Source organism: Acaromyces ingoldii, assembly GCF_003144295.1.
Source record: "Acaromyces ingoldii strain MCA 4198 unplaced genomic scaffold FA10scaffold_3, whole genome shotgun sequence".
NCBI classification, from domain to species: Eukaryota; Fungi; Basidiomycota; class Exobasidiomycetes; order Exobasidiales; family Cryptobasidiaceae; genus Acaromyces; species Acaromyces ingoldii.
In genome coordinates, this window is record NW_020290249.1 from 45,273 (window position 1) to 67,836 (window position 22,564).

The window sequence follows — 22,564 nt, forward strand, 5'->3', positions numbered from 1 at the left end:
AGCGTCATGGCATGCTGAGGTAATGAAAACACGTGCAAAACAGCTTTGGCGGAATCAATGGCATAATTAAGCTCAGCCGCGTGGGAATACGGTTTGCGGGGAACGAGACTCCCGCGGGTCAGCCATCGATCTGTCAGTCAGTGTCACTCTTGCGCTCGGTTCAAGTTGGGCAAGCGGGCGATTTGTGACTGACACGCGCCTCAATCGACTTGAGAAGCATGCCACCGGCCAAGGCAGACCTTGCGACATTTGCAGACCAGTCGAATGCGGCAGCATTGGGAAACAAGCAGGCCTGTTTATCTTGTCGCAAGGTGAAGATAAGATGCCTTCAGCGCGACGCGGGTCAGGCCTGCAGCCGGTGCGCTCGGCTCGCTCTACGATGCGAGGTGCAGCCCCATCGAAGAGGCCCGAATAAGCGATTCCAAGCAAGGAACGCTGATGCTAACAATCGATTGGAGCGAACGAATAATTCTAGCACCTTCAGCCGCGAGGCTCTGAATGGGTCGCCGGTTCTCGACAGCCCGTCACTTCGTCACTCATCCAAAGACGGGCACTCAGCCGCCTTTGGCTCCCCATCCCTCCCCGACTCGCGTCTTGCCTCACACCCTTTCCCCCGCTTCTCAACAAGATCCCTACTGGACAACGACGACACCGAGCTGCGCAAGACCACGTTAGCCTCCAACCTCATCGAGGAGGACGATCTATGCGAACCAAACGTGGCGTCCGTCCATTCTTACGCGGCCATGGAGCCGGTCGATGCATTGAGTGATTCTGATCGACCGGATTGGAGTCCTTCGAGCTTGTCCATCTGGTGCGAAGTGTTCACCGAGCAGGAGGCGCGGCTCCTTCATGGCTTGTAAGTTAGCCTGTGCTGAAACAAACGTACCTGACGCTGATGAAAAGAATGACAGCTACTTCGAACGTCTTAACGGCTGCATAGCCTTGTTGACACCGGCGCTGAACGTATTCGATGACCTCTGCGCAGACAGCCAGGCTCATTTGCTCCTTTCCGCCATCCTTACCGTCTCTTCGCGCTTCGTGATGGTGCACAAGTACGACAAGGCGCTGAGTTGTTTGGATCGTTCGCTGAACAATATTACAGCCACAACGGGCTTACCGTCGAGCATGCAGACCTGCCAGGCGCTCAGCATAGCCGCCATGTGGCGCCATCCGTCGAACTCCACTGGGTGAGCCTGGCGGCTTGTGCATTTCTTATTGGCAGGAAACTGAACACTAGAGCCACAGCTGGCGCAAGATTCATACGAGCATCTCCATCGCTCTGGAACTAGGCCTGGACAGGCTGGCCAAACGGCCGCTCTCGACCGACTTGAGCCGTGAAGAGGCTATGCGCATCGCCCAGCTCCAAAGGACATTTTTCCAGCTCGGATGCACGGAGGAGCACTTCTGCAACCAGCGAAGAATACCTGCATTGCTCGATGTGACTAGCTTCCTCGATCCGCGCGTCTGGATCGAGAGCCTCAATCACGTCTGTGAGGACGTTGACGTGAGGATCGCCGCTGCCATCGATCAGATTTCCATCTTTCGGAAGCTGCAGGCCGATCTGGCGAAACTGAGGGCCGAGTCGTCGAGAGCAAAGAGGATCAATTCCAGGTCACATGGCCTTCAAGAGCTGAGGCTGCTCAAAAACGCCATCTTCGACCACGACGGCACGGCAGCCTACTGGCTCCAAGAGGTCGAGACAAGCTCATCGCAGACGGAAGCAAGCGAACCAGCGCCAGGGTCGTTGCGTGTGGGATTTGCCAATCGGCCTTGCGGCGACTTTAACCGACTCAACCACGGCCTCAACTACTGGCAAGCTGTTTATGCGGTCTACTGTCGCAAAGAGATGATGGCAGACAAAATGCTGCAGGATGAGCGATCGGAAGCCTTTGAAAGGGCCACTTGGCATGCTCTGGCCCTGATGGAGCTCTTCGACGGCCCTTTTGGCGAGGCCGAGTACTACAGATATGTCCACGATTCGGTCATCTGCTCAACGGCCGCGGCTTCCATCTGGGTCGTGGACAATTGGCCCGCTATGAACGTGGCACAGGCCGAACGAGCCCATGCAGCTCTCCGACGCGCAGCACGGGTCACTTCGTCGAGCGCAGACCGATGGCTGGAACAGTCGGCGTATTTACACAAGCTGCTGCAGTTTTGCTGCTCGAAACTGCCCTCATCGATTTCTATGGTGCCGAGCAGCAGCAGGACTCAGGAGAACAACCAGCATGGTCTCGCACAAAGGCGCGAATCGACCGAAGGAGTTTCTGCTGTGGCAGCCGACTGGATCATGACACCAGCATTGCCGACCGGTGATCTTCTCGACAGCTCCCCTGGCCTCTCTGACGACCTGCTCTGGATCTTGTCGATGTCGTTAGGCGGCGGGACAGACGACCACTCAAGCCTCCAAGACCAGACCAATCAGCGATGCCATCCTAATCACCTGTCCTTTGCCATGCCTACCTCCGAAGGAGGAGGCAACATAGCTGCTTTCTTGCGCAACATGGTTGCGGACAATGTATCTGCGGTCGGTGAGCTAGGATAAATCATGATTCTAGTCGACAAGCGCGTGGCGCAGGGCACATTTCTGTGTCTGCGCAATATACACACACACACAATACTCCGATACCGGCTAAGATGACACATCATTGTTTTCTTGGTGATGAAACCGGACCAGCCTGGCAACAGCCGAGGCATGCGAGGCAGGCAAGTTCGGCCGAGTCTGATGCGGAGCGACCGCGTGTCGTGCGTTCTCCAGAATTGTGGCATAAGGCGCAATCAGCCTTAGATGCCAAGCAGTCGACCAAACGAGTATCAATTTCGCTCTCGAGCCCACCTTGTTCCCGCCCTGTCATCAAAGCGGCCACCACCTCATCGAGGCGGGCGACAGAAAGCAGACAGAAAGCACGGCACATGCAGCAGCAGCCTCCCACGTATCGTCACTATCCTCTTGCAAGGCTTCCGGTGGTACTACGCCTCAAAGTCAGCGGGGCCGGTTACCGTCATCCAGCTCGTTTCCACGGAGGAAGACCTGGAGCCAATACAGGCAGACGTGGACAAGAAGCTTGCAGCCAGCATCGCAGCGGCGTAGAACAGAAGAGCAGACAAGGTGCGCGCTGAGCAATGGTCCCTAGGATCAGTATTTGAATTTCTGCCTGACCGAGACTGAGACCAGAGGCTATCGAAGGTGGTTCAAGCGCTTCCTCCGACAAACAACCAAGACAGCTCCTTCACGAAGCGTATCAATCCGCTGATATCGTGCCACGTGCGGCAAGATTCACAGAGTAATCTCGGAGCGGCGCCCTTCAGACTTGATCCACCACTGATGCAGAGTGGCACTGTTTAACGTTGGCCATTTTGAGATCCGCCCTTCGAATTCCGAATAATTCAGCCGCCGGACTTTCTTTTAGATTCGACTGTCGCGTAACCAAAACCCAACTTATCCGAGAAGCGCTTTCCGATCCCCTTGGAAAGGAAAGCAAGCGAGGATGTCAGCCGTTGTGCCTGAGGCGTCAGGCATTTGGGGTTGGCGCGGAGGAAGCAGATTGAGAAGTGACGCTCGACTTTGCCGACGAGCGTGAGGAGCAGTGGCGATTGCGGCCTGTCGGCGATTCGCCGCGCCGTCGTTTCGACATCACGTGTAAGCATATGGGAGCGGTGTGGCTCGTCTGCGACACGCTCACTTCGGCCTCTAGTAGACCGATGGTTGTGCGAGATGTCCTACATAAGGCTGATTCATCATGCACACTTCGAAAGCCAATCATCGTGAGACCGATATGCTCCTTTCCCCGCCCACTTTCCTCCTTCGCATCCTCATGTGCGCCGCTCTCTACCGGACCTTTACACGCATCGACGCGGCGGCGTATCCGATGCAAATGCAAGCACAAGTCACACCGCAGCCAGAACAACTTCGGCCTCTGCTGTTCAAGCAGAGCGAGTATGCGCTCCAACGAGCTACAATCATGGCGTGGCCCACAAAACATTCGTTGCGCGGGGATGACATTGCCCAGACTCGCACCGAGATTGCTGCCATCGCAAGGGCAATAGCCCTGCATCAGCATGTTCTTATGTTCGTCCACGACGACAAGCACAACATAGCGAGTGCCTCCAAGATGCTGTCAAGCACAGCAAACATTGCTCTGATGCCTGTGAAGAACGTAGACAGCCTATGGGCCCGCGACACGGCGCCCTCATTCGTCGTGCGAGGTCGCGAAGCTCACGAGCTGGCCGGTGTTCAGCTCAACTTCAACGAGTGGGGACATAAGACACACACGACAAGAGACGCCCGATTTGCAAAGGCGGTCAACACGGAACTGAAGATCAGACCCATCAGTACGTGGCTACACATGGAGGGCGGAGCGCTCGAGGTCGACGGTCAGGGCACATTCATGGGCACGCTCAGCTCTATTGTCAACCCGAATCGCAACAAGGGAGCAAGCCAAGCGGACATCGAGGCGGAAATGTCGAGACTTTTTGGAATCAGACGGTTCATCTGGCTGCCCGGCACAGCTGGCATCGATATCACCGATGACCACGTCGATTCACTGGCGCGCTTTGGACCAAACAACACCATCATCGTCGCCGGTCGGAATTATTTCCTCAGCGAAAAGGAGCGTGCCGACTATGTAGAAGGTCGACGAATTCTTGACCAAGCTGTCAACTTCCATCAACAGCCGTATCGAATCGTTGAAGTGCCTGACGCCGACTTTGATGCATTCAGCCGTAAATTTGGCGAGGAAGACGATACAACCTTGTCGTACGTCAATTTTGCCCTGGTCAACGGGGCCGTGCTGGTGCCTTCATTTGACGATAATGAGGCCGATGGTAAGGCCGTTGCCATTTTCCGCAGCCTTTTCGTTGATCGCGAGATCGTGCAGATTCCGCTCCAGGCGCTAGCCCAAGAAGGCGGCGGCATACACTGTGCAACTCAAGAGCTTCCGTTTGTCTAGCGGTGGAGATATTGGAGGACTTCGTGCTAAGGTCATCCGACACATACTGTGACTTCTCCCCCCGCTCACAATGACAAAATTTTGTTCTCGACTCGTGTTCGAAAGTCCTACCCCGACAAAAGTTCCTGTCGTGCAAGAACGAAGGGAGGGTAGCATAGCATACATTGAGAGAAGACCATCCTTGATCGAAGTTGTCTACCCTTTGAAGCAGTCGCAAATACCCCCCTCCTCGATTGTTCTTTTCGACACACGTTGCTGGGTAATTACAGCATCGAAACCATCGTTCCTCCGAAAAAAGATGTCGCAGCTCGAAAGCTGGCAAGGAAAGGGCGGCCACATTGATTCGTTCGCCTTCACTTCCTGTTTCACGAGCTTGAACCATCGATTAAATGGACTGGTCCCATCTTCGTTCCAAAAGTCTGCTGAACTAGTCACCCATGCCTCCTCGTCATCTCCAAACGGCTTAGGATTGAGAGTGAATGCGCGCTCTCGAACGCCACCAGAAAGCACCTCCTGAGTCCCCATCGGTGGGCCGAGCACATCTTTCAAGTTATTAGACTTAATGATCCTGTCAGTATCGGATTCGATAAAGCAGCCAAACCAGATGTCCATCTTCGAGTCCGTGTCCAGACCGTTTTTTGAATCCTTTTCTGTGTTCTTTACCGTGTCTTTTTTCTTGTCCTTCTTCGTGTCTCTTTCCCTGCCGTTTTTCGTGTCGTTTTTCGTGTCCTTCTTTTTGTCCTTTCTTGTGCCCCGTTTTGTATCCTTTTTTGTGTCGTTTCTCGTGTCCTTCTTCGCGACCCTCTCAATTGATCTTGGATCATCCTGCGCTGAAGTGCTGGCAACCGGCTCCATAGATTTCAAACGCACGCCAAAGGTCCTCTTTTTCTTTGCAACACCACTGTCCCCCTCTTCGTCTCGCTTGATGGGGATGTGTATAAGACATTTTGTACGACGTCCCGAAGGGTTTTCTTGGGCTTCAACCACAGCTGACAAGGTCAGCCATGTTGTACCCTCGAATGTCGTGTGCAAGAGAACGGGTGGTGCCGAGACGACATGATTGGATGAAAGCGAAATATGAAGCGTGGCGATGGCCCTGTAATCCTTGTATCTCATCCGCGCCGTTTCGAAGAAGATGTGTTCTTCCTTGACCTCGTAGATCCTACCCTCCAGAAAGTCGCTACCCTTGATACTCAACGTGCCCGAACCCGCCTTGATCTGGAGGTTTTTCTCTAAATTTGCACCTGATCGGAGCGTATACATGCTGGGAACGTTGCTGACAGTGACCACCTTGAGTGCTGAAAGTAAGCCTTCGATTGCTGTGCAGCCATAAATTCTTGCCGAATTGCCTTGGCGCACATTCTCGGTCATCCATCCGACAAAGATAGGGAACGTAACAAGGGAAGACGCAGACAAGATAATGGATAGAAGGTAGCAGATAGAGTCGCACAGGCCGATGTATCTGTCCACTTTCACTAAGATCGGCTTCTTGAACAGACCGACCTTGTCTTGGCTCGTCTTCTCGTCGGAGATCGATGCAAAGGACGGGTGTCTGGCACCTTGAAAGGCCTGGTAGGCCCGTTGACAATAAAGGTATGCTACCCTTTGCGGCGTTCCAGTGGTCGACAATCTTTGGTGAAATACGCGTATGTAATGAAACTGGCAGGTGCACTGCTCACAAATTTCTTCTTCCCCAGCGAGAGGCGCCCTTGGTGGTAAATGGATCCAAAGATTGATCGTGCTGGAAAGATGAATTGTAACGACAAGTGCCGCTTGCACAGCTGCGTATACCCACACCTGCCAGGGGCACCTTGAGATCGTTGTACCGGTAAAGAGGTACGCGTCCAAAGACACAAAAGCCATGATCAGAAGGACGCTGAGCAGAGCAGAGATCGTCGCAGTTCGCCAGAGCTTCCGATTGAATTTGTGTGCCTCAGTGCAAATGATGAAAGCGCCTGCATTTTGACCCATCCAGAACGAGTTGGCATGAAAAGCACTTGCAATTGTGTCCTCGCGAGTGTCGATCGTGACGGTGCTCGCAACCTCTCCCGATCGCTCCACGTGTAGGACATTGTTTTCGATGCTGCAGAGGGCTTGCTGTCGATCAACGGTCTTCCCGTAGTGGATTTTCTTCGATTCGCTCCTCCATGCCGTCAGCGCCTCCCTCGCGCTTCTTGCGGGAACAAGGTCCTTATTCCACCCCATAGCTTCCAGAACTTCTTGTGCAAGAGTCATTTTGAACCCGAGTTGAGCAACGCCAAACGATCCGACAAAGCCAACAGGTCCGAGAACTGACGCAACGGGAGATGTCGCGACTAGGCTTGTGAGGTATTGCACGATCGGGCTTGTCAGCCATGCACCAATCGACCCGAGCAGGGCGATATAGACCGCATTGCTTGTTCCGCTCATGTTGCTTCAACAGACACCTAGTCTGTAGCGTGTGTCATCTTTGTGTGAAGGCCAAGACAGGGTGTAGGCGGAGACTCCATCATCCTTGCGAAGGGAAGTTCAGAAATTTCATAGGTCTAGATCTTTACAGAGTGTTCGTAAAATTAATGCCGGTCGGACTGATGGGGTGCACCAGTCTACTGTAAAAAAAGCAAGCTCCAAGAAGGCTTCGGGACGTTCGGAGCAAGAAATTTTATTTTGGTCTCAGACTCAGAGAGGCTCCAGAGTTATCCACTTGTTTGCATTGCGTTAGGACATGCGCGGAGGACTACTATGACCGAATGGTGCTCCGCTGAGACTTTAGAATCGCATGTGGGAAGCTGGACCGAAGCCAGAGAATAAGGTATAAGTCAGGAACACACTTATCCTGAAAGTAAAAAAGGTAAGAACGAAGAAAATATAAACCACAGAAGCAAGCGGTATGCCAATTTCAAAGTCATGGCTATACAGCAGTGCAAGCGCGAAGCACAAGATCACACGAGGAGATTGGTTTAAGACGAGGAGATCGGTATTTTCGAGATGGAAGCAGGGAGGGATGCTTGCGGTCGAAGCAGACAACAAACAGAAAGCCGAGATCAAAGCAGATGACAATGGTTTGAACATCGACGAGAGCAGCACAGCACTGTACGGTCTCGGTGCCGGCGAGACCGTTGGCTTGATCGTCTTTCTGAAGGACGTATGTGTCCTGCGCGTGTGGGATAATTTTGTTGTTCTGACAGGTCCATTTAGGGCCTTTTTGTTCGGGTGTTTCCTTTGCCGTCTTTGTTAGAATCTTGAGCGGGTTTCGTTTTCCTTGACGTCGCTTTCGTAGGTGTCTGTAATGAGAAAAAGTGGCCTTTTGATGAAACGTGAGAAGGTGTTGAAGAATAATGCAAGGACGGGGAACGAGAGGCGGTCGACGACGAAGGTGAGGAGCTTGAAGGTGATGGCGTCGACGAGGTCGGCGAAGACAGATGCGAGGATGGAGAGGATGTAATGAAGCCTGACTTGGAGGCAGGCTCATGAGAGGCTGATGAAGAGGCATTCGTACGTGAGGAAGGAGAGGACCTCGACGCGTGAGCGGTCGACGCGTAACGGGAAGAAGACAATTTCGTCCCCGACGAAGAGGGGAGAGCAGAGGACGACAATGAAGAACGAGACGAAGAGCCGGATGACAAGGTCGACGACGAAGAGGCAGAAGATCGAGATGAATGTTGCGGAGACGAGGTAGTAGGCCTGGGCTTCGAAGATGAAGGATTGTGCGACGACGACGAAGAATCGGACAGGAAGTAGGAATCATGAGATAAAGAGCGGGTGCTGGAAGAGGAGTGACGGGTACGAGAGCGTGTAGTCGACGAAGAGACTTCGTCTGATGAAGATGAATTCGCGCTGCGTGACGAGGAGTGGGTATGAGAAGAGACGGCCGACGAAGAAGAGTGGTGCAATAAGGCAGTCCCAGAAGAAGAACGAGTCGTTGACGACGAAGCTGTGCTTTTACACTGGCGTTCTCCGGCTTGACTGGCACCATCTGCTTCTCTCGCCCCGAGAATGGACCCAATCCACCGTCGAACCGTACGCGTGGAAGACGACCCTTGGACGTTGTCGTCGCAAGGATCGAGATGGTCGATATCCTTTCTAACTTGCTTAGTCATTCTTGAGATATACGCATCGAATTCTTGCGGCCAGGTCGAGCTGTCGATTCCCGAGTTTGGTACCTTAGCGATGAGCCGTGCCATTTTTCTTACGTTTCTCTGCATCTTTGGTCTGACCTGAGTTTGATAACTCAAGAGACCCCTGAGCGTTCGAGCTTTCGTTTTTGGCTGTACACCCCCCAATCTGGGCCACGTCGTCGAAGTGATTTCAGGGTTTGTCCAGTACCACTTCTTCACTTGGTTCATATTTTTGGGAATGTTCCAGAGATTTGACTTGTCGTTGATAATGGCAGCGAGCTGTTTGTAGAGCTTTTGGTCATTTGCCAACAAGCCCTCGCAAAGGGGCGACGTTTCTTCTTCCAAGGCTTTATTTGTCATCTGGACGAGCCACTGAAGCTCGATAGTGTGGTCGCAGTTGAAGCCTGTGGGCTTGGGCCCTTTCGTAACGTGCATCTTGACCTTGGACCCCGAGAGTTTGGGAACGAATTCGTAATTGTGACCGTTTGGGCAATCGTTGCCCTGACGAGCATCCTTGTCGCCGCAGAATCTATCAAATCTCTTGTGAAGCATGTTGACATGGGTGGGCATCGCCAGCGATTGTCCGACCAGCAGAAGAAAGAGGAAGAAGTGTAGCATGCTGTGCATTGATGGCTAACCGAGTGAAGCTTGAGAAGGGTTAAGAGATAGCAGACCAGCTGCTTATTAGAAGACGAGAACTTGGACGGTCAGGAGGTAGGGCTCTCTCCTAGTCTGTCTCTTTATAGACAAGACAAGAGCCTGAGCACATGGTTCGACACAGCCTCAATGCTTCAAGCAGACCTCATGATGAGAGTTATTTGCTTGCGAATAGGCGTACCGTGAGGCACTATTTGACGCCCACTGCAGCCTGATCACGCTGGAGCAATAAAAGTCGTCGCTTCGCAGACTCTGAGGGGTTGGGGACTTACAATTAAAGAACGACGAATGTACAGTACTTTACTGTACCGCACTGAAGAATACAGTGTTAGCAATCGTAAAGTACAGTACTGTACAGTGGGGGGACAAAAGTCGTACGTGAGCGCGTTTTTCTCATCTCATCGCCCCGCCAAAACATAGGAAAAATCAAGAATGCTGCCCCTTACGGACCCCAGTCATGACTACCTTCTAAAAGCAATCTAGAGCGGTTTTGAGAAGCAAGAAACCTGCTTCATGTGTAGGGCCATCACATAGCTAAGAGCCAAGCGTTTCTCACGGGTGGTGATGGAGCTGACAGACCTCTTAGAGGTGCCCTCCCAAAAAAAGGTCGATTTTACTAGTAAATTTCGACTTTTTCGAAAATGGGCTTGCTTTTTCACCCTCTACTCAATCAATTGGCGTGACCACTCTTTGTGCTCTAGCTATGTGGTAGCCGTACGCACAGAGCAGCTCTTCCAGGTTTCAAATTACTTTTAGCGTTATTTTAAAGGGTAGTCATGACTGGGGGCCGTGAGGACCAGCAATTCCGCATTTTCCCTATGTTTTGGCGGGAAGTTGGAAACGCGAAAAATCAGCTCGCGTACGACTTTTGTCCCCCCACTGTACTCTAAATTGAGTTTGCTGCGTTTGCTTGCTTTATTTTCACGGTAGATTATTAGATCAAAACTCAGACCTCGCGGTCGAGGTCCAATTTAAAGCTGGCACTTTGGACAACGAGCCTCGCACGTCGTCCCGATAACCATGACCGCGCTGCTCGGCCTCCCAAACGACATACTACTGTGAGTGCTGCCACAAGACACCACGGAAAGCCGGACTGACTTCCGCACAGAAAAGTCGTCGAGCTGCTTTACGCGCCCCATGGAGGAACAGGCTTACAGTTGAATGCTTCGCTTGCATGCCTTCGTGGCCCGTCGGACCCCAGCGTGGCGCTCTCACAGACTTGCCGGCGCTTCCAAGCCCTAGCCCTTCCGATCATTTGGGAGCACGTTGGTATAGAACAGGTGTGGGAGCTGGGCAGGCTGCGCGGCAAACTCAGAGATGTGCCCAGCAGGGCGCTTCTGGTGCGGTCGTTTGCGTGGAAGTATAAATGGGCCATCTGGTCCAGTGTATCTTCGCGACCCGAATCTTGGAATTATGCCATCTACGACTATGGTGGGCCCGATGTAGATGACGCCCCCGCAAAGAAGATACGCGGGCATCTCAACGCGGCGGCACTGGAGATCTGCTTTGCTCCCCGATTTGGACCCGACTTTTATTGGCACAGCTACAGGGGCAGTAAAGGGCGCAGTAGGGCTCATGGAAGAGGTCGCCACGAAGTTAATTGCGGTGAAGAACCCTGGAAGACCGGTTGGATTGATGGAATCCTCATGTCTAAAGCGCAGGTTGAGGACGCAGCGGCAGAGTGTCTTTCGAAAATGAAAACCTTAGGCGCTTTCATGTGGTCAGTCAGGAACCATTTGTTGAAATCCTGTCTGGTCAGCCGACACTTTTCCAACAGGGACAGCGGCTTTTCCGACTCGGCCATTCCAAAGCAAGTCATTGATGCACTTGGGAAGATCGCCACGCTTCAAGACTTCTTCTGGGACCCATGCCAGATCTTCGAACACGAAGGGCGGAGAGATGTCGACGAGGCTCCCATCTGGGAGGCACTCCAGCGTTCTTGCCCTCGCCGATTGACATTGCATCTCAAATCACGTCGCTATCGGGAAGAAGGTCATCCCGAGAGCTTTGAGGGCTACGTCGAGGCCGCCGTCAAGACCATTGAAGCAGCAACGAGCCCTTATGTTCGCCTGACCCACTTGGAATTGTGCGAATGTGGCACCGACGACATCTTTCAGCGCCAGCATCTAGCACGGTCTTGGGTCCGCTTGAGAAAGATGGTCGTGTCGAAGAGCAAGGTGAGAGGTGGCTACCGCCCCTTCCTTCGAGCTGCTGCTGCTCTCGGGGCTTCGCTTCGTGCCCTCCAGTCACATCTCGATGGAAAATCACCCCTCACGCCGGAAGACCTCTCCGCGCACCTCTTCGAGTGTGCCGTCGATGGTATCATTCTACCTGAGGGCGCATGCCTCCAAGATGGCGAAACAAACGCGCTGCTTGCCTTTTCTCCCTGGCTTGAGTCAAAGACCGTGCTTCAGGACATCTGTGACGCTTTCAACGCTGAGGCTCCGCGCTCATACGTGGTCTCCCCGGGCCGGCAATTTCATTGGTGCGCGTCTGACGAACTCGGATACGGATCTTTGTGCGCTCCAACATTCAGCTTCCCCGAGATGCGATCAATCGTCTCGGTAGACGACAACGGCCGTCCAGTGCACAGCAAGGACGCCATGTGGCGAGACGACTATGAAGAGGGCAGAGTCGAGCTCGATCGCTTCCAGTTTGTGGATTCTGACGAGCCGAGGAGCGAACGTTACGACTGGGCGAATATGCCCTCCACCCCAGAACCTGAGGGTGGCGAGGAAGAGGATGAGAACGACGACATCTGTGAGCGAATCCCTTGGCTCGACCTGAGCACTGATTTTCCATCGGGCCTCGATGTCGAGAGAGACGATTATCATTTTCAGTACAATAATAATTGGCATAGCATTGGCACCCGTAATTATTACTAAGTTCTGGGGTCAATAAGTATGGATGTCTGACAAGACGTTTCGCCAGCGTGGCGGTGCAGACACTCATTACTGAAATGCTCCTTTCCTCTGTTTCTCTCCATCCTTGAGTAATCAGTACGAGCTCCGGCGGTCAATTCTGCTAATGCTTGTACAGGACTGTACCACCCCGATGACCTAGCGGCATGTGAGAGCAGATACCGGGAACGCATGTCGGTTCCCTGAGCCGTGTGCGTCGTCACGAATGCATCTACAACAATGGTTACAAACGATTAAACGAAGCTCAAGGGAGCGTCGCGAGCAAATCGCGGTACATCTCGAATGTCACGCGGCTGTCGGCGCGGTAGCTGCTGTGCGTGGGTTATAAGTGTCGGATCTGCACATGATGCCCTGCGCTCGACGAGGCCAAGGTGCGGCTGCAGCGCGGTATTCCAGAGCGGGCTTCTGGTGCGAATGTAGTGCGCAAGTCCGTTCTGTGCGAGCATGTCAGCAAAGGGGAAAAGAGGCTGCAGAGCCGGACAAGAGATTGTCATTCACCTCTCCGTTGTTGATGATCTCGTCGATGGATCGCAGCGCAGAGGTGCCGGAAACGTGGAAGCGGTCGACGAGCACAGAATCTCGCTTCTGTGCTGTGCGAAAGTTGTCGTCGAGCTGCCATACCTCCACGGTCAGCTCTAGCTCGTGGGAAAGCCACGTCTTTCGCACACACCTGCGAGATGGGCACTCTGAAATCAATCCTGTCCGACGAGGAGGCTTCTGCGAGGATGGCAGCAGCAAGGAGTGCGACGACGAGCTGCCTCACAACAAGGACCGGCGCCCAAACCACTTTGGTCTCCCCGCACTCGTCCTGCAACTCGGCTCGGACCTGTGGAGCGACAACATACCCATGCTGCTCGGCCTCTCCTCTGTGCTCGTCGGCGAGCTTCTGCCTCATCCGAACGTGCTGCAGGCGCTCGGCGGTGACGACTATGCCCAAGCGAATGGTTGAGCTGACAAAGCTGGCCAGTGCCTGGATCGGCCACGCCATTTTGCTCGGCACCGTGGAGCTGCCGCGTGGCGTACCTGACTGCAATTGGGACGCACTCGTCGAACAGGGACGTGTGCTAGCTCGCAATGGTGTCGACGCCGCCCTCGCCTCTGCTCCCCACTAGACGCTTCCCTTATCCTTTCCCACTGCCTCGATTCGCTCACTACTTGCTCAACACCTTTGTACATCCAGCTCAATACTCTCTGCTCCACACGACGTGCATACATGCTTATACACAACAAGACAATGCCATCGCATACCATCACAGACGACGGCCTACATTGGTGTGCTAGCGATAGATTCTCGCGGCCTAGTGCGCGCCGCAGAAGCAGCACTGGAAAGAGAGGAGAGTCAGGGTCTCCATTAGCGTGGCTGGAAGCATGCGCGTGTGTGGCTGCAACGGCTGTCAATGCTCGGAATGTTTTCCGCTGCATCTGGGCTTTCAAGCCGCGCGTTTGCTCCTCCATCTGATGCTGAGCTCAAAGAGAAGAAGCGGAGGTGGAGCAGAGACGCGCGCGATAGGTGGAGACAGGCAGGTGGAGGGAAATGGAGGTGGAGGCGTGCTCGTGTGAGGCGCCCGAGAGAACGGTTGGACGTGGAGGCTAGTCAGGTAGGCGCGCGCTTGACAATGGAGGTGGAGGCAGGATGTGTGCAGGCGCCCGAGAGAATGGCGGAAAGAAGAAGGTCCTGCAAACATAGGCTATCAAGGGACGTCTGATAAGATCGGGCGCAGGCATATAAGGTTGGACAAAATCGAGCAAGCACACTCACCGCAAAGCAAGAACAACCGCATCGCAACACCAACATCCAACGACTGCAAAGCAACATGTCCCTGCAAGGCAAGAATGTCATCATCACCGGCGGCCACTTGGGCAGCGTGACGGCGGAGCTCCTGGCAAAGGAGGGCGCCACCATTGCACTCATCTACCACTCGAATGCTGACCAGGCCAGCAAGCTGCTGTCGTCACTCCCGGGCAAGGGCCACGCCAAATACCAGGCAGACATGCGCACCGAAGCAGCCATCAAGAGTGCCTTTGACGCTGCCAAGAAGGAGCTCGGCAAGATCGACATTGCCATCAACAATGTCGGCAAGGTGCTCAAGAAGCCCATCGTTGACTTTTCCGAGGCCGAGTTCGACGAAATGTTTGCACTCAACTCCAAGGCGGCCTTTTTCTTCATCAAGCAGGCCGCTCTGCACATTGAGGATGGCGGCAAGATTGTCACGACGGTGACGAGCCTGCTGGCCGCCTTCACGGCCTTCTACTCGGTCTACGCAGGCTCCAAGGCCCCCGTGGAGCACTACACGCGTGCGGCGGCAAAGGAACTGCAGGTGAGTGCCTTTATTCCTGTGACTCAATACTGCAGATTCACTGAACAATCTGCGACAGCCCCGCCGCATCTCTGTCAATGCCATCGCGCCGGGCCCCATGGACACGCCCTTCTTCTACCCACAAGAGGAAGATGCGTCCGTCGCTTTCCACAAGAGCCAGGCCCTGGATGGTCGCCTCACCGACGTGCGCGACATTGCTCCCATCATCAAGTGCCTCGTCAGCGATGGCGCGTGGATCACGGGCCAGACTATCTTTGCCAACGGCGGCTACACGACGAGGTGATGTTCTCGTTAAGGAGCTTGATCCTGATTGACTTGTATCTACCTTTTGCGCTCAGCGTTCCAGAAGTCCTGTGTATGAATGGAGACTATGCCATAGCCCTCATCGCGCCCTTCTGACGTGTCCATAAACCCTCATGATCAGTCAACCACATTGGATGAGCTTGTGGCGAGCGATGTATTCCAATGCGTTGCGGGAGCGTAGCAAGCCTAGCTACTACAAGAAAGCTCTGGCGACGAGTTCTAGATGTAGGAATGCCCCACGCGCGGAATTAACGATGAGTGGCCCACGCGTCGTGCAGGCGCGAGCTACGAAGAGACGACCTTGACCCTCTCTTCCACAGGGATGAAAGTCTTTTCTCTCAGCGGAGAGGGGCCAGGGATGCCAAAGGGCATCAGAGCAGTGTTCTGAAGTGAGGCAGAGTCGGAGAAAAAGTAAGGAATAGGCAAGAGGGGGTCCATCAGCGCCACATCGCAGCTCGGAGCAGCATCGGCCGGGCCACTCACCTTATAAGTGCCCGGCAGGTCAAAAGCCTTGAGAATGTCTCCGTTGATTGGCTCGGCATACTCGGAGTGGTGCTGGAGCGAGGCACCGAGACCTTCGACCTCGAGCGCTGTCCATATCGCGAATCTGTACATGCGAAGAAGGGTCGTGAAGAGGAGGCGAGGAAGTCAGTCCAGGTCCGAGGGGACTTTTGGGGTCTTACGCACTGCAGCATCCCGGTGGAGTTTTGAGACCAGGTGTCGAAGCAGCCCCAAGCCTTGAAGCTGGAGAAAGCAGGGCAAGGACGAAATGAGATTGGGCTTTGTCAGAGATCAAGCATAATGCGCTGCCCACGACCGCGCTTACTGGGGCATTCGCTGGTACCACGACTCCAGCACACTCTGGTCTTCAAAGAAGAGGACAGTGCCGTGGCCCGAGGCATACTCGTCGATCTTCTTGCTGTGCAAGGCCACCTGGTCCGCGTTGTCCTTGATCGACTCCAGATAGTGCTCCTTTACGATCGACCAGAGCTTCTTGTTGGATTGGCCCAGGGCCAGCACCAGCCGACCGCTCTGCATGTTGAAGGGGCTCGGAGTGAACTTGATCGCTCGCTCGAGGATGCCCTGGATGTCGGCGTCAGAGATAGAGGAAGCATTTGTGAGATCGTAGTAGGTCCTTCGGGTCTCGATGGCTTTGAAGAAAGGGTCGGAGCGCGACATGTTGCTGAGACTGAAGAAGCAAAGGCAGGACCACGATGGGCGTCTTGATGGATCTATGTTCGATGCCAAAATTGAGAGGGGAAGGCAATCATGTCTGAGCAGGAAAGCCCTTTTTTATAGGCCCTAGCGCACTAGCTAGCGTAGATTTGCGTTTTGACACCTCTCTCTCTTATCACGCTGGAAACGCTTAAATTGCACGCATGAAAGGTGGGCAAGGCGCCTTTGTTCTTGCATCGTTGAGAGACGACGACTGGATCCAGGTACAAATTGGTGTCAGTGATAGGGCCGCGTCAGGTACCTCGCAAAGTCCCAAGATGGTCTGCATGTCTTCATTTGAATGGCAAAAGAAAGGCCTCTTCCAGGCAGGCATCCAAAAAAAGGCAATGACGCGAGATTGAAGTAGTTCTGCTGTCAAGTAAAGAGACTACTACTGGATGGCTATCATCGTAAGCAAATTTTGCTTGGAGCGCGACAGTATGCACATCAGCCTGCACCCAGCTTCCGAAGATGGTTCCATGGCGACGAGGAGAGCGGCGAAGGTGCGCTGGGCGAGTTCCTTACTCTCCTTGCACAGTCCTCAATGCTCGACTCGAGCATCCACGATTACAATTAAGCTCCAGGTCACGAGGGGAAGAGGGAGCTGGCGTTCGTGGGTTGATGACATAATGCAAAGCTGATCCCGACAGAGTGCGGGATTGTCGACGCACGCAACTGCGACCACAGGGATAATCAACAACCTTGACCATGTCGGCAAAACTAATCGCTCTCGTTTCAGGCGGGAACAATGGCGTGGGCCTCGAGACGTGCAAGCAACTGGCCGCCTCTGGTCGCTTCCACGTGGTCATGGGTTCTCGCTCGGAGGACAAAGCTCGCACAGCCATTGAGACGCTCGGCCACAAAGACATCACCTTTGTCCAGCTGGACATCACATCAGACAAGTCCATCCGGGCCGCCGCGCAGGTGGTCGAGCACGAGTGGGGCCGGCTCGATGTCCTCGTCAACAACGCCGGCATCTGTCCCTTGACGTTCAATCGCGAGGTGATGAAAGAGGTCCTGGACGTCAATTGCATCGGACAGGGATTGATGACCGAGGCTTTCGCCCCTCTCCTGCGCGCATCAGCTGCACCGCGGGTCATCTACATCTCCAGTCTGCTCGGATCCATTGCCCTCCGCACAGACGCCAAAACGCCCGGTCACGACGAAGACTACAAGGCATACCGCATCAGCAAGGCAGCTCTGAATATGCTCACTGTCTGCGACGCCTGGGAGTACCCGGACTTCAAGGTGTTTGCTTATAGTCCTTCGTATGTAGTCTCCGACCTGGCGGGAATGCGGCAGGCCAAGATCGAACAGGGTGCGGAAACGCCAGAAGGCAGCGCCAAGGGCCTCTTGGCCCTTGCCTCCGGCGAGCGTGATGGGGAGGCCGGCCAGCATTTGCACGACATCGGCGGACCTGGTGTTTTCTCTTGGTAGCTCGGATACAGGATTAGAAAGGTGGCTAAGGGATGAAGCCACTGGCTCCAAACCGTGCGAGAAGAGATCTCATCGCCAGAAGCAAATGCATGGAGCAATGGCGGACAGGTTCGAAATCAAAGCCCTGCGAACAGAGCACATGTCCTCGTGGTCCGTGCACAAGTCAACGCATCTATTTAGGAAAATGGAATCTATAGGGCAAGGAGGAATGAATCTATCAGGTTCGGTGCTCGGCCGACGTGTATGCTGGCCTAGTGTCCGTTGACAGCAACGTGGCCATCGAGGTGGATTCCGTTGCTCAGCGCATTCTTCTTGCGCTGAAGAGCAACACCTGCGGGACTGCGCTCGAGAAGAACATTGGGGACCGTCGTGTACTCGTACTGCGCCGCCTTTTGGGCAAACTTCATCCGCATAAAGGCCTTCTGCGGGATCGTCTCTGCAAAGAGGAAGGCTCGGAGACGCTCGCTGTTCTCCTGGTGGCTTCTCCGCGCGAAAAAGGCGTCGAGCTTGCCCCGGATCATCTCCCAGGCGGCGAAGCGGTCGACGCCAAGGCGGTAGATGAAGACGTTGAGGTGGTTGTGGAAGAGGCAGAACTGGATGCTGTTAAGGAAAGAAAAAAAAGGAAATTCGTCAGTCGAGCCAAAGCAGGCTATGGTCGCTGCATCACGCACATTCGCCATGCCTCCTCTTCATTTTCCGTCGGGATCAGGCTGCCCGGCGGGATGCTTGTCAGCACGTAGCCGCTCTTGGCGAGCGTGGGCGTGTGAATCTTGATGCTGCCCAGGTCGCGGCTGGCCCAGCCCTTGATGCTGCCGCTGCTTCGGTCCATGCGAATGAGGACGTTCTGCGCGTGGGCCTCAAAGGCCACACCGTAGTCGGCAACGGGGCCAAGGAAGGCCTCGATGATGCCTTCGCTGTACCTGGAGAGGGCACGTGCACTTCAGTATATGGTCACTAGTCTCTGCACACACTTGCCACTCACTCGTTGAACCAGCTCATCTTCTTTGCTTCGCTGTCCAGTCCAAAGACGAGGGCCGCGTTGCACTCGTCGCTGTGGGGCGGAACCTCCTGGAGGGCACCGGTGACGACGAGCGTCTCGTTGTTCTGCAGTGCTCGACGGTGCAGGTTCTCGCGAATGACGCAAGAAATATGCTTGGAGTGGTCAAACTCGTCGGACCTTCCGGTAATGCCGCCCACGTCCGAGAGCAGCCAGGTGCTGTCGGGCAAAATCTCGCGCAGGACACTCGACAGCTCGGCAAGGATCGTCACCGTACGCGAGGAGATCGTTCGCAGAGCGGATCCGACGGTGACGTCCAAGGCAAACTTGTAGTCGTCTGGCCGGCGCAACATTATTAGCACGGCAGAATAATCAGAAGGTAAAGTGCCCACACTCACAGTCAGAAAAGGGAATTGTGATCGTTCGCAGAGACGACTGCGTGTCGGCCACCAGCGCATCCTTGTAGAGGACCTGCATGTTGGGGTGGTAATGCTTGATGACAGGAATCTGCATGGTGACGCAGGGAAAGATGACGACACCAGGCTGCTTGACATCCAGGCCAAAGTGGGAGAGGAGCGGCCGCATCGCCTGCTGGCAAGGACCAGTCACTCGGACTTCGAAGCCGGGGATGGAGATGATGCTGATGGAGTGCCTCATGAGCGACGAGATGCGCTCGGGTGCGATGTTGGGCACGGGGTCGCGCGCTGAGAACGAGCGGTGCATCTGCAAAGCAAAAATTCAGCCCAAGTGGGGCAATCAGCCCTCTGTCCACCACTCACGGGGTGTGTCGGGTGCCCGGTGTACAGAGCCTGCTCCCATTCAAGCATGCTGCTCCTCAGTCCGAGCACCTTTTGCGTCCGGTACCAGTCGATCCAGTTGGCTCCGTTGGCTGCCGAATTGCCAAGTTCCGAGCAGATGGTCTTGAAGCAGCCGTCGTCGATGGGCGTGGGATTGTCGATGATGGGGCGCAGGTGCGACAGCAGCGCAGCGGGCGAATACGTCGTCACGCCATTCTCGCCCTTGTCGCCGTACGTGGTGGTGGCGACGGGGGGCGCAAAGTCGCCTGGAAACACGGCGGGCAGGGCTGCACCACCGTCTGCCAGACGCTGCTGGCCTGCGCGACTCAGGCCGATCCACACAGCTGGAGTGGATGGCGTCGCTTGCTTGCCGTGGATCAAGAGGTACGCTTCGCCGTTGATGGAGGCGGGAGCGGGCGTTGCCGCGACAAGGCCATCGCTGAGCAGGCTCGCCAGGACACGGGTCGAGGTGTTCCAGCTGCCCAGGTCAGTCGAGGTGAGCTGGCCAGCAGCCGAAGCTGGGCGAGGGTAGGATGCGAGGAGGGAGGCAGGCATTGTGACGAGGCGGGTGATGGAGGAAGGGGGGTTGCTGGAGGTCAAAGAGCAGCGAATTTCGGGGCTATTTCTACCAAGACCGACGGTTCCGCTTGCCCGTCGGACCAGGGTTCTTATCAGACGAAACAGCGTTGCCAAAGTCGCTCATCAAAGGTTATCAACCTCACCCATCACGCACTAGCATGAGAAGTTTTTCCGTTCGTCCAATTGGTATCTCGCCTATGCAACCTTGATCATGGCACGATAATTTGAAAGAGTGTCGGACGAGGGCAAGAAGACAGTCCTCCGGGCACTCGGACAAGCGCTCGACGTCAAATGAACGTGTTTGCCAAACATTCAAATTAAAACCACCTCGCACAAGCCAAAGTGGTCTGTCAAGACACAGGAACTGGGCCTTGTTTGACAGTACTAGTTGCGGTGGACTCCGAGTGATTCCCATGGTAATTGATGTGCTTAAATTAATGACGCATCCAAAAAAAGTAACGAGAGGCAGGCAGGCAGGCAGGCAGGGTGGGGCGCAAGGGGAAAGAAAGATCAGATAAAAATCCCCCGCCGGCTCAAACCCGCTAGTCCGCACGTCAAAGCGCTAGAAGCACAGAAATTAGAATTTCGGACAGCCGGCTTTTTATCTGTCAGTGATCTCGCCAGCTTCTGCACAAAATCTTCTTCGCGAAGGGCTCAACGGAGCAGAACGTCTTTACTTTCTTCCTTTACAGCGTCGATGAAGCCGCTCTTTGCCCGGTGCAAGTCGTGTGTCCCCTCCCGTCCACGACGATGACCGCCAAAGAAGAGCATCAGCTCGAGCAAGGGGGGGAGACATCCCGTCCAGTCAGCGCCCGCGAGTGGTCCAGGCGGAGAAAGAACATCACCACCTGGGTCGTTTCCCTCTTCAAGTTCATCTCTGGCTTGACCTCGACGTCTGTGGTCCCTAATCTGCCCGCCATATCCGCTCAGTTCCACACACAGGGTGCGCTCGCCATCTTTCCCCTTTCGACGTACTTTCTCGGCTATGCCGCTGGCTTGCTCCTCATTGGTCCCCTCTCAGAGACGTTTGGCCGAGTGGGCGCCCTGCAGCTCTCAAATTTGTCCTTTATCGTCTTCAATACCGCGGCAGGATTTGCGCAGACCAACACGCAAATCATTGTCCTGCGTGTGCTGAGTGGATTCGGCGGCGCTGGCCCTCTTTCGGTGCGTATTGCTAGCTGCCAGACTCGTGTGGGAAGCTAACACGTGCGCTCTCTTTCCAGCTCGGCGGTGGGATCCTCAACGACTGCTTCACGCCCGAGGAACGCACGTCGTTGATCACCGTGTATGCGCTGCCAGGCCAGCTCTCCCCCGCGCTGGGGCCAATCCTGGGTGCAGTGTGCGATCAATTTCTCGACTGGCGATGGACCTTTTGGATCGTCTCCATCACAAGCGTTGCCCTCCAAGCTCTCTGCTTCCTCACTGTCCGCGAGACGTACCAGCCAGTGCTCGACCGGCGCTGGGAAAAGCAGCAGAAGGGGGGACAGGCGCAATGGTGGCCGTCGAAGGAAGAGCTTGCGGACACACGGCGGAAGTTGGCCATCAATACGCAGCGCCCCTTCAAAATGCTTGCCACCCATCACATCGTACAGCTCATCGCCCTCTCCAACGGCCTCACGTATGGCATCCAGATGCTTGTCACTGCGTCTCTGGACCAGCTCTGGAAGGAGTCCTACCACCAACCGACCATCCTGGCCGCGCTAAACTACCTTGCCCTCGGTGTGGGTCTCGTATTTGGAGCACAGGTGTGCCGTCGATGTAACCGGTCCATCTACGCAAGGCTCAAGGAGCGCAACGGCGGCCAAGGTCGCCCCGAGTTCCGCGTCCCCATGATTGCGGCAGGCACAGTCATTGTACCGCTGGGTCTGCTCTGGTATGGCTGGGCCGCACAGGCCCGGGTCTTTCCCCTTGTGCCCGATCTGGGCGTCTTTCTGCTCGCCATCGGTCTCGTCGCCATCCTCAATTGCACGAGTCTCTACCTCGTCGACACGTACAAGCTGCAGTCAGCTTCGGCAACCGGTGCAGTCAATCTCCTGCGATCGCTTGCCGGCTTTGCCTTTCCCCTCTTCTCGACTGCGCTCTACGACCGCCTCGGGCAAGGTTATGCAAACACGCTCCTCGCGGGGATCACAATTGTCGCAGGTTGGCCGGTCCCCTTCTTGCTCTGGAGGTACGGAGAGGTCATGCGACGTCGGCTCATCGAAGACTACTGATGGCGCAGGAGGGAGGCGACCGACATATCTTTGGTCATCAGCTGTACACGCTCTCTATCATTGAATCGCTAATTCGCATTACTT

The 22,564-nt window shown here is 54.9% G+C and overlaps 10 protein-coding genes across 10 annotated transcripts; 6 read left to right on the forward strand and 4 right to left on the reverse strand.

Annotated features, from left to right (window-relative positions):
• Window positions 1-135: 135 nt before the first annotated feature.
• On the forward strand, window positions 136-2,664 carry FA10DRAFT_97013 (hypothetical protein). The gene is made up of 4 exons (XM_025525826.1): window positions 136-233; window positions 312-856; window positions 912-1,187; window positions 1,246-2,664. The coding sequence occupies exons 1-4, from the start codon at window positions 219-221 to the stop codon at window positions 2,540-2,542; spliced, it is 2,133 nt and encodes a 710-aa protein (XP_025376960.1). The 5' UTR covers window positions 136-218; the 3' UTR covers window positions 2,543-2,664.
• A 759-nt stretch (window positions 2,665-3,423) lies between these two features.
• FA10DRAFT_96893 (hypothetical protein) lies at window positions 3,424-5,044 on the forward strand. Its single transcript, XM_025525825.1, has 3 exons — window positions 3,424-3,637; window positions 3,696-4,094; window positions 4,152-5,044. The coding sequence occupies exons 2-3, from the start codon at window positions 3,738-3,740 to the stop codon at window positions 4,944-4,946; spliced, it is 1,152 nt and encodes a 383-aa protein (XP_025376961.1). The 5' UTR covers window positions 3,424-3,637; window positions 3,696-3,737; the 3' UTR covers window positions 4,947-5,044.
• A 3,115-nt stretch (window positions 5,045-8,159) lies between these two features.
• On the reverse strand, window positions 8,160-9,670 carry FA10DRAFT_259758 (hypothetical protein; the record flags this gene model as incomplete). The annotated part of the gene is made up of 4 exons (XM_025519987.1): window positions 8,160-8,376; window positions 8,425-8,614; window positions 8,872-9,088; window positions 9,119-9,670. The coding sequence occupies 4 exons, from the start codon at window positions 9,668-9,670 to the stop codon at window positions 8,160-8,162; spliced, it is 1,176 nt and encodes a 391-aa protein (XP_025376962.1).
• Window positions 9,671-10,664: 994 nt separating this feature from the next.
• Window positions 10,665-12,593, forward strand: FA10DRAFT_266331 (hypothetical protein). Its single transcript, XM_025521448.1, has 3 exons — window positions 10,665-10,758; window positions 10,809-11,420; window positions 11,478-12,593. Exons 1-3 carry the CDS (start codon window positions 10,721-10,723, stop codon window positions 12,583-12,585), a joined length of 1,758 nt encoding a protein of 585 aa, XP_025376963.1. The 5' UTR covers window positions 10,665-10,720; the 3' UTR covers window positions 12,586-12,593.
• A 126-nt stretch (window positions 12,594-12,719) lies between these two features.
• On the reverse strand, window positions 12,720-13,986 carry FA10DRAFT_97085 (hypothetical protein). Its single transcript, XM_025525828.1, has 3 exons — window positions 13,292-13,986; window positions 13,120-13,233; window positions 12,720-13,055 (listed from the first exon to the last, which is right to left on the reverse strand). The coding sequence occupies exons 1-3, from the start codon at window positions 13,607-13,609 to the stop codon at window positions 12,855-12,857; spliced, it is 633 nt and encodes a 210-aa protein (XP_025376964.1). The 5' UTR covers window positions 13,610-13,986; the 3' UTR covers window positions 12,720-12,854.
• A 270-nt stretch (window positions 13,987-14,256) lies between these two features.
• FA10DRAFT_97060 (short-chain dehydrogenase) lies at window positions 14,257-15,375 on the forward strand. The gene is made up of 2 exons (XM_025525827.1): window positions 14,257-14,939; window positions 14,998-15,375. Exons 1-2 carry the CDS (start codon window positions 14,436-14,438, stop codon window positions 15,220-15,222), a joined length of 729 nt encoding a protein of 242 aa, XP_025376965.1. The 5' UTR covers window positions 14,257-14,435; the 3' UTR covers window positions 15,223-15,375.
• FA10DRAFT_266334 (nitroreductase family protein) lies at window positions 15,304-16,475 on the reverse strand. Its single transcript, XM_025521449.1, has 4 exons — window positions 16,069-16,475; window positions 15,930-15,986; window positions 15,726-15,849; window positions 15,304-15,626 (listed from the first exon to the last, which is right to left on the reverse strand). Exons 1-4 carry the CDS (start codon window positions 16,419-16,421, stop codon window positions 15,528-15,530), a joined length of 633 nt encoding a protein of 210 aa, XP_025376966.1. The 5' UTR covers window positions 16,422-16,475; the 3' UTR covers window positions 15,304-15,527.
• A 503-nt stretch (window positions 16,476-16,978) lies between these two features.
• Window positions 16,979-18,173, forward strand: FA10DRAFT_97116 (short chain dehydrogenase). The gene has a single exon (XM_025525829.1). The coding sequence runs from the start codon at window positions 17,166-17,168 to the stop codon at window positions 17,892-17,894; it is 729 nt and encodes a 242-aa protein (XP_025376967.1). The 5' UTR covers window positions 16,979-17,165; the 3' UTR covers window positions 17,895-18,173.
• Window positions 17,929-20,243, reverse strand: FA10DRAFT_293453 (hypothetical protein; the record flags this gene model as incomplete). Its single annotated transcript, XM_025524425.1, has 5 exons — window positions 17,929-18,494; window positions 18,566-18,814; window positions 18,877-19,228; window positions 19,290-19,614; window positions 19,671-20,243. 5 exons carry the CDS (start codon window positions 20,241-20,243, stop codon window positions 18,146-18,148), a joined length of 1,848 nt encoding a protein of 615 aa, XP_025376968.1. The 3' UTR covers window positions 17,929-18,145.
• Window positions 20,244-20,759: 516 nt separating this feature from the next.
• On the forward strand, window positions 20,760-22,480 carry FA10DRAFT_301079 (MFS general substrate transporter; the record flags this gene model as incomplete). The annotated part of the gene is made up of 2 exons (XM_025524931.1): window positions 20,760-21,431; window positions 21,491-22,480. Exons 1-2 carry the CDS (start codon window positions 21,018-21,020, stop codon window positions 22,478-22,480), a joined length of 1,404 nt encoding a protein of 467 aa, XP_025376969.1. The 5' UTR covers window positions 20,760-21,017.
• Between the last annotated feature and the right edge of the window lie 84 nt (window positions 22,481-22,564).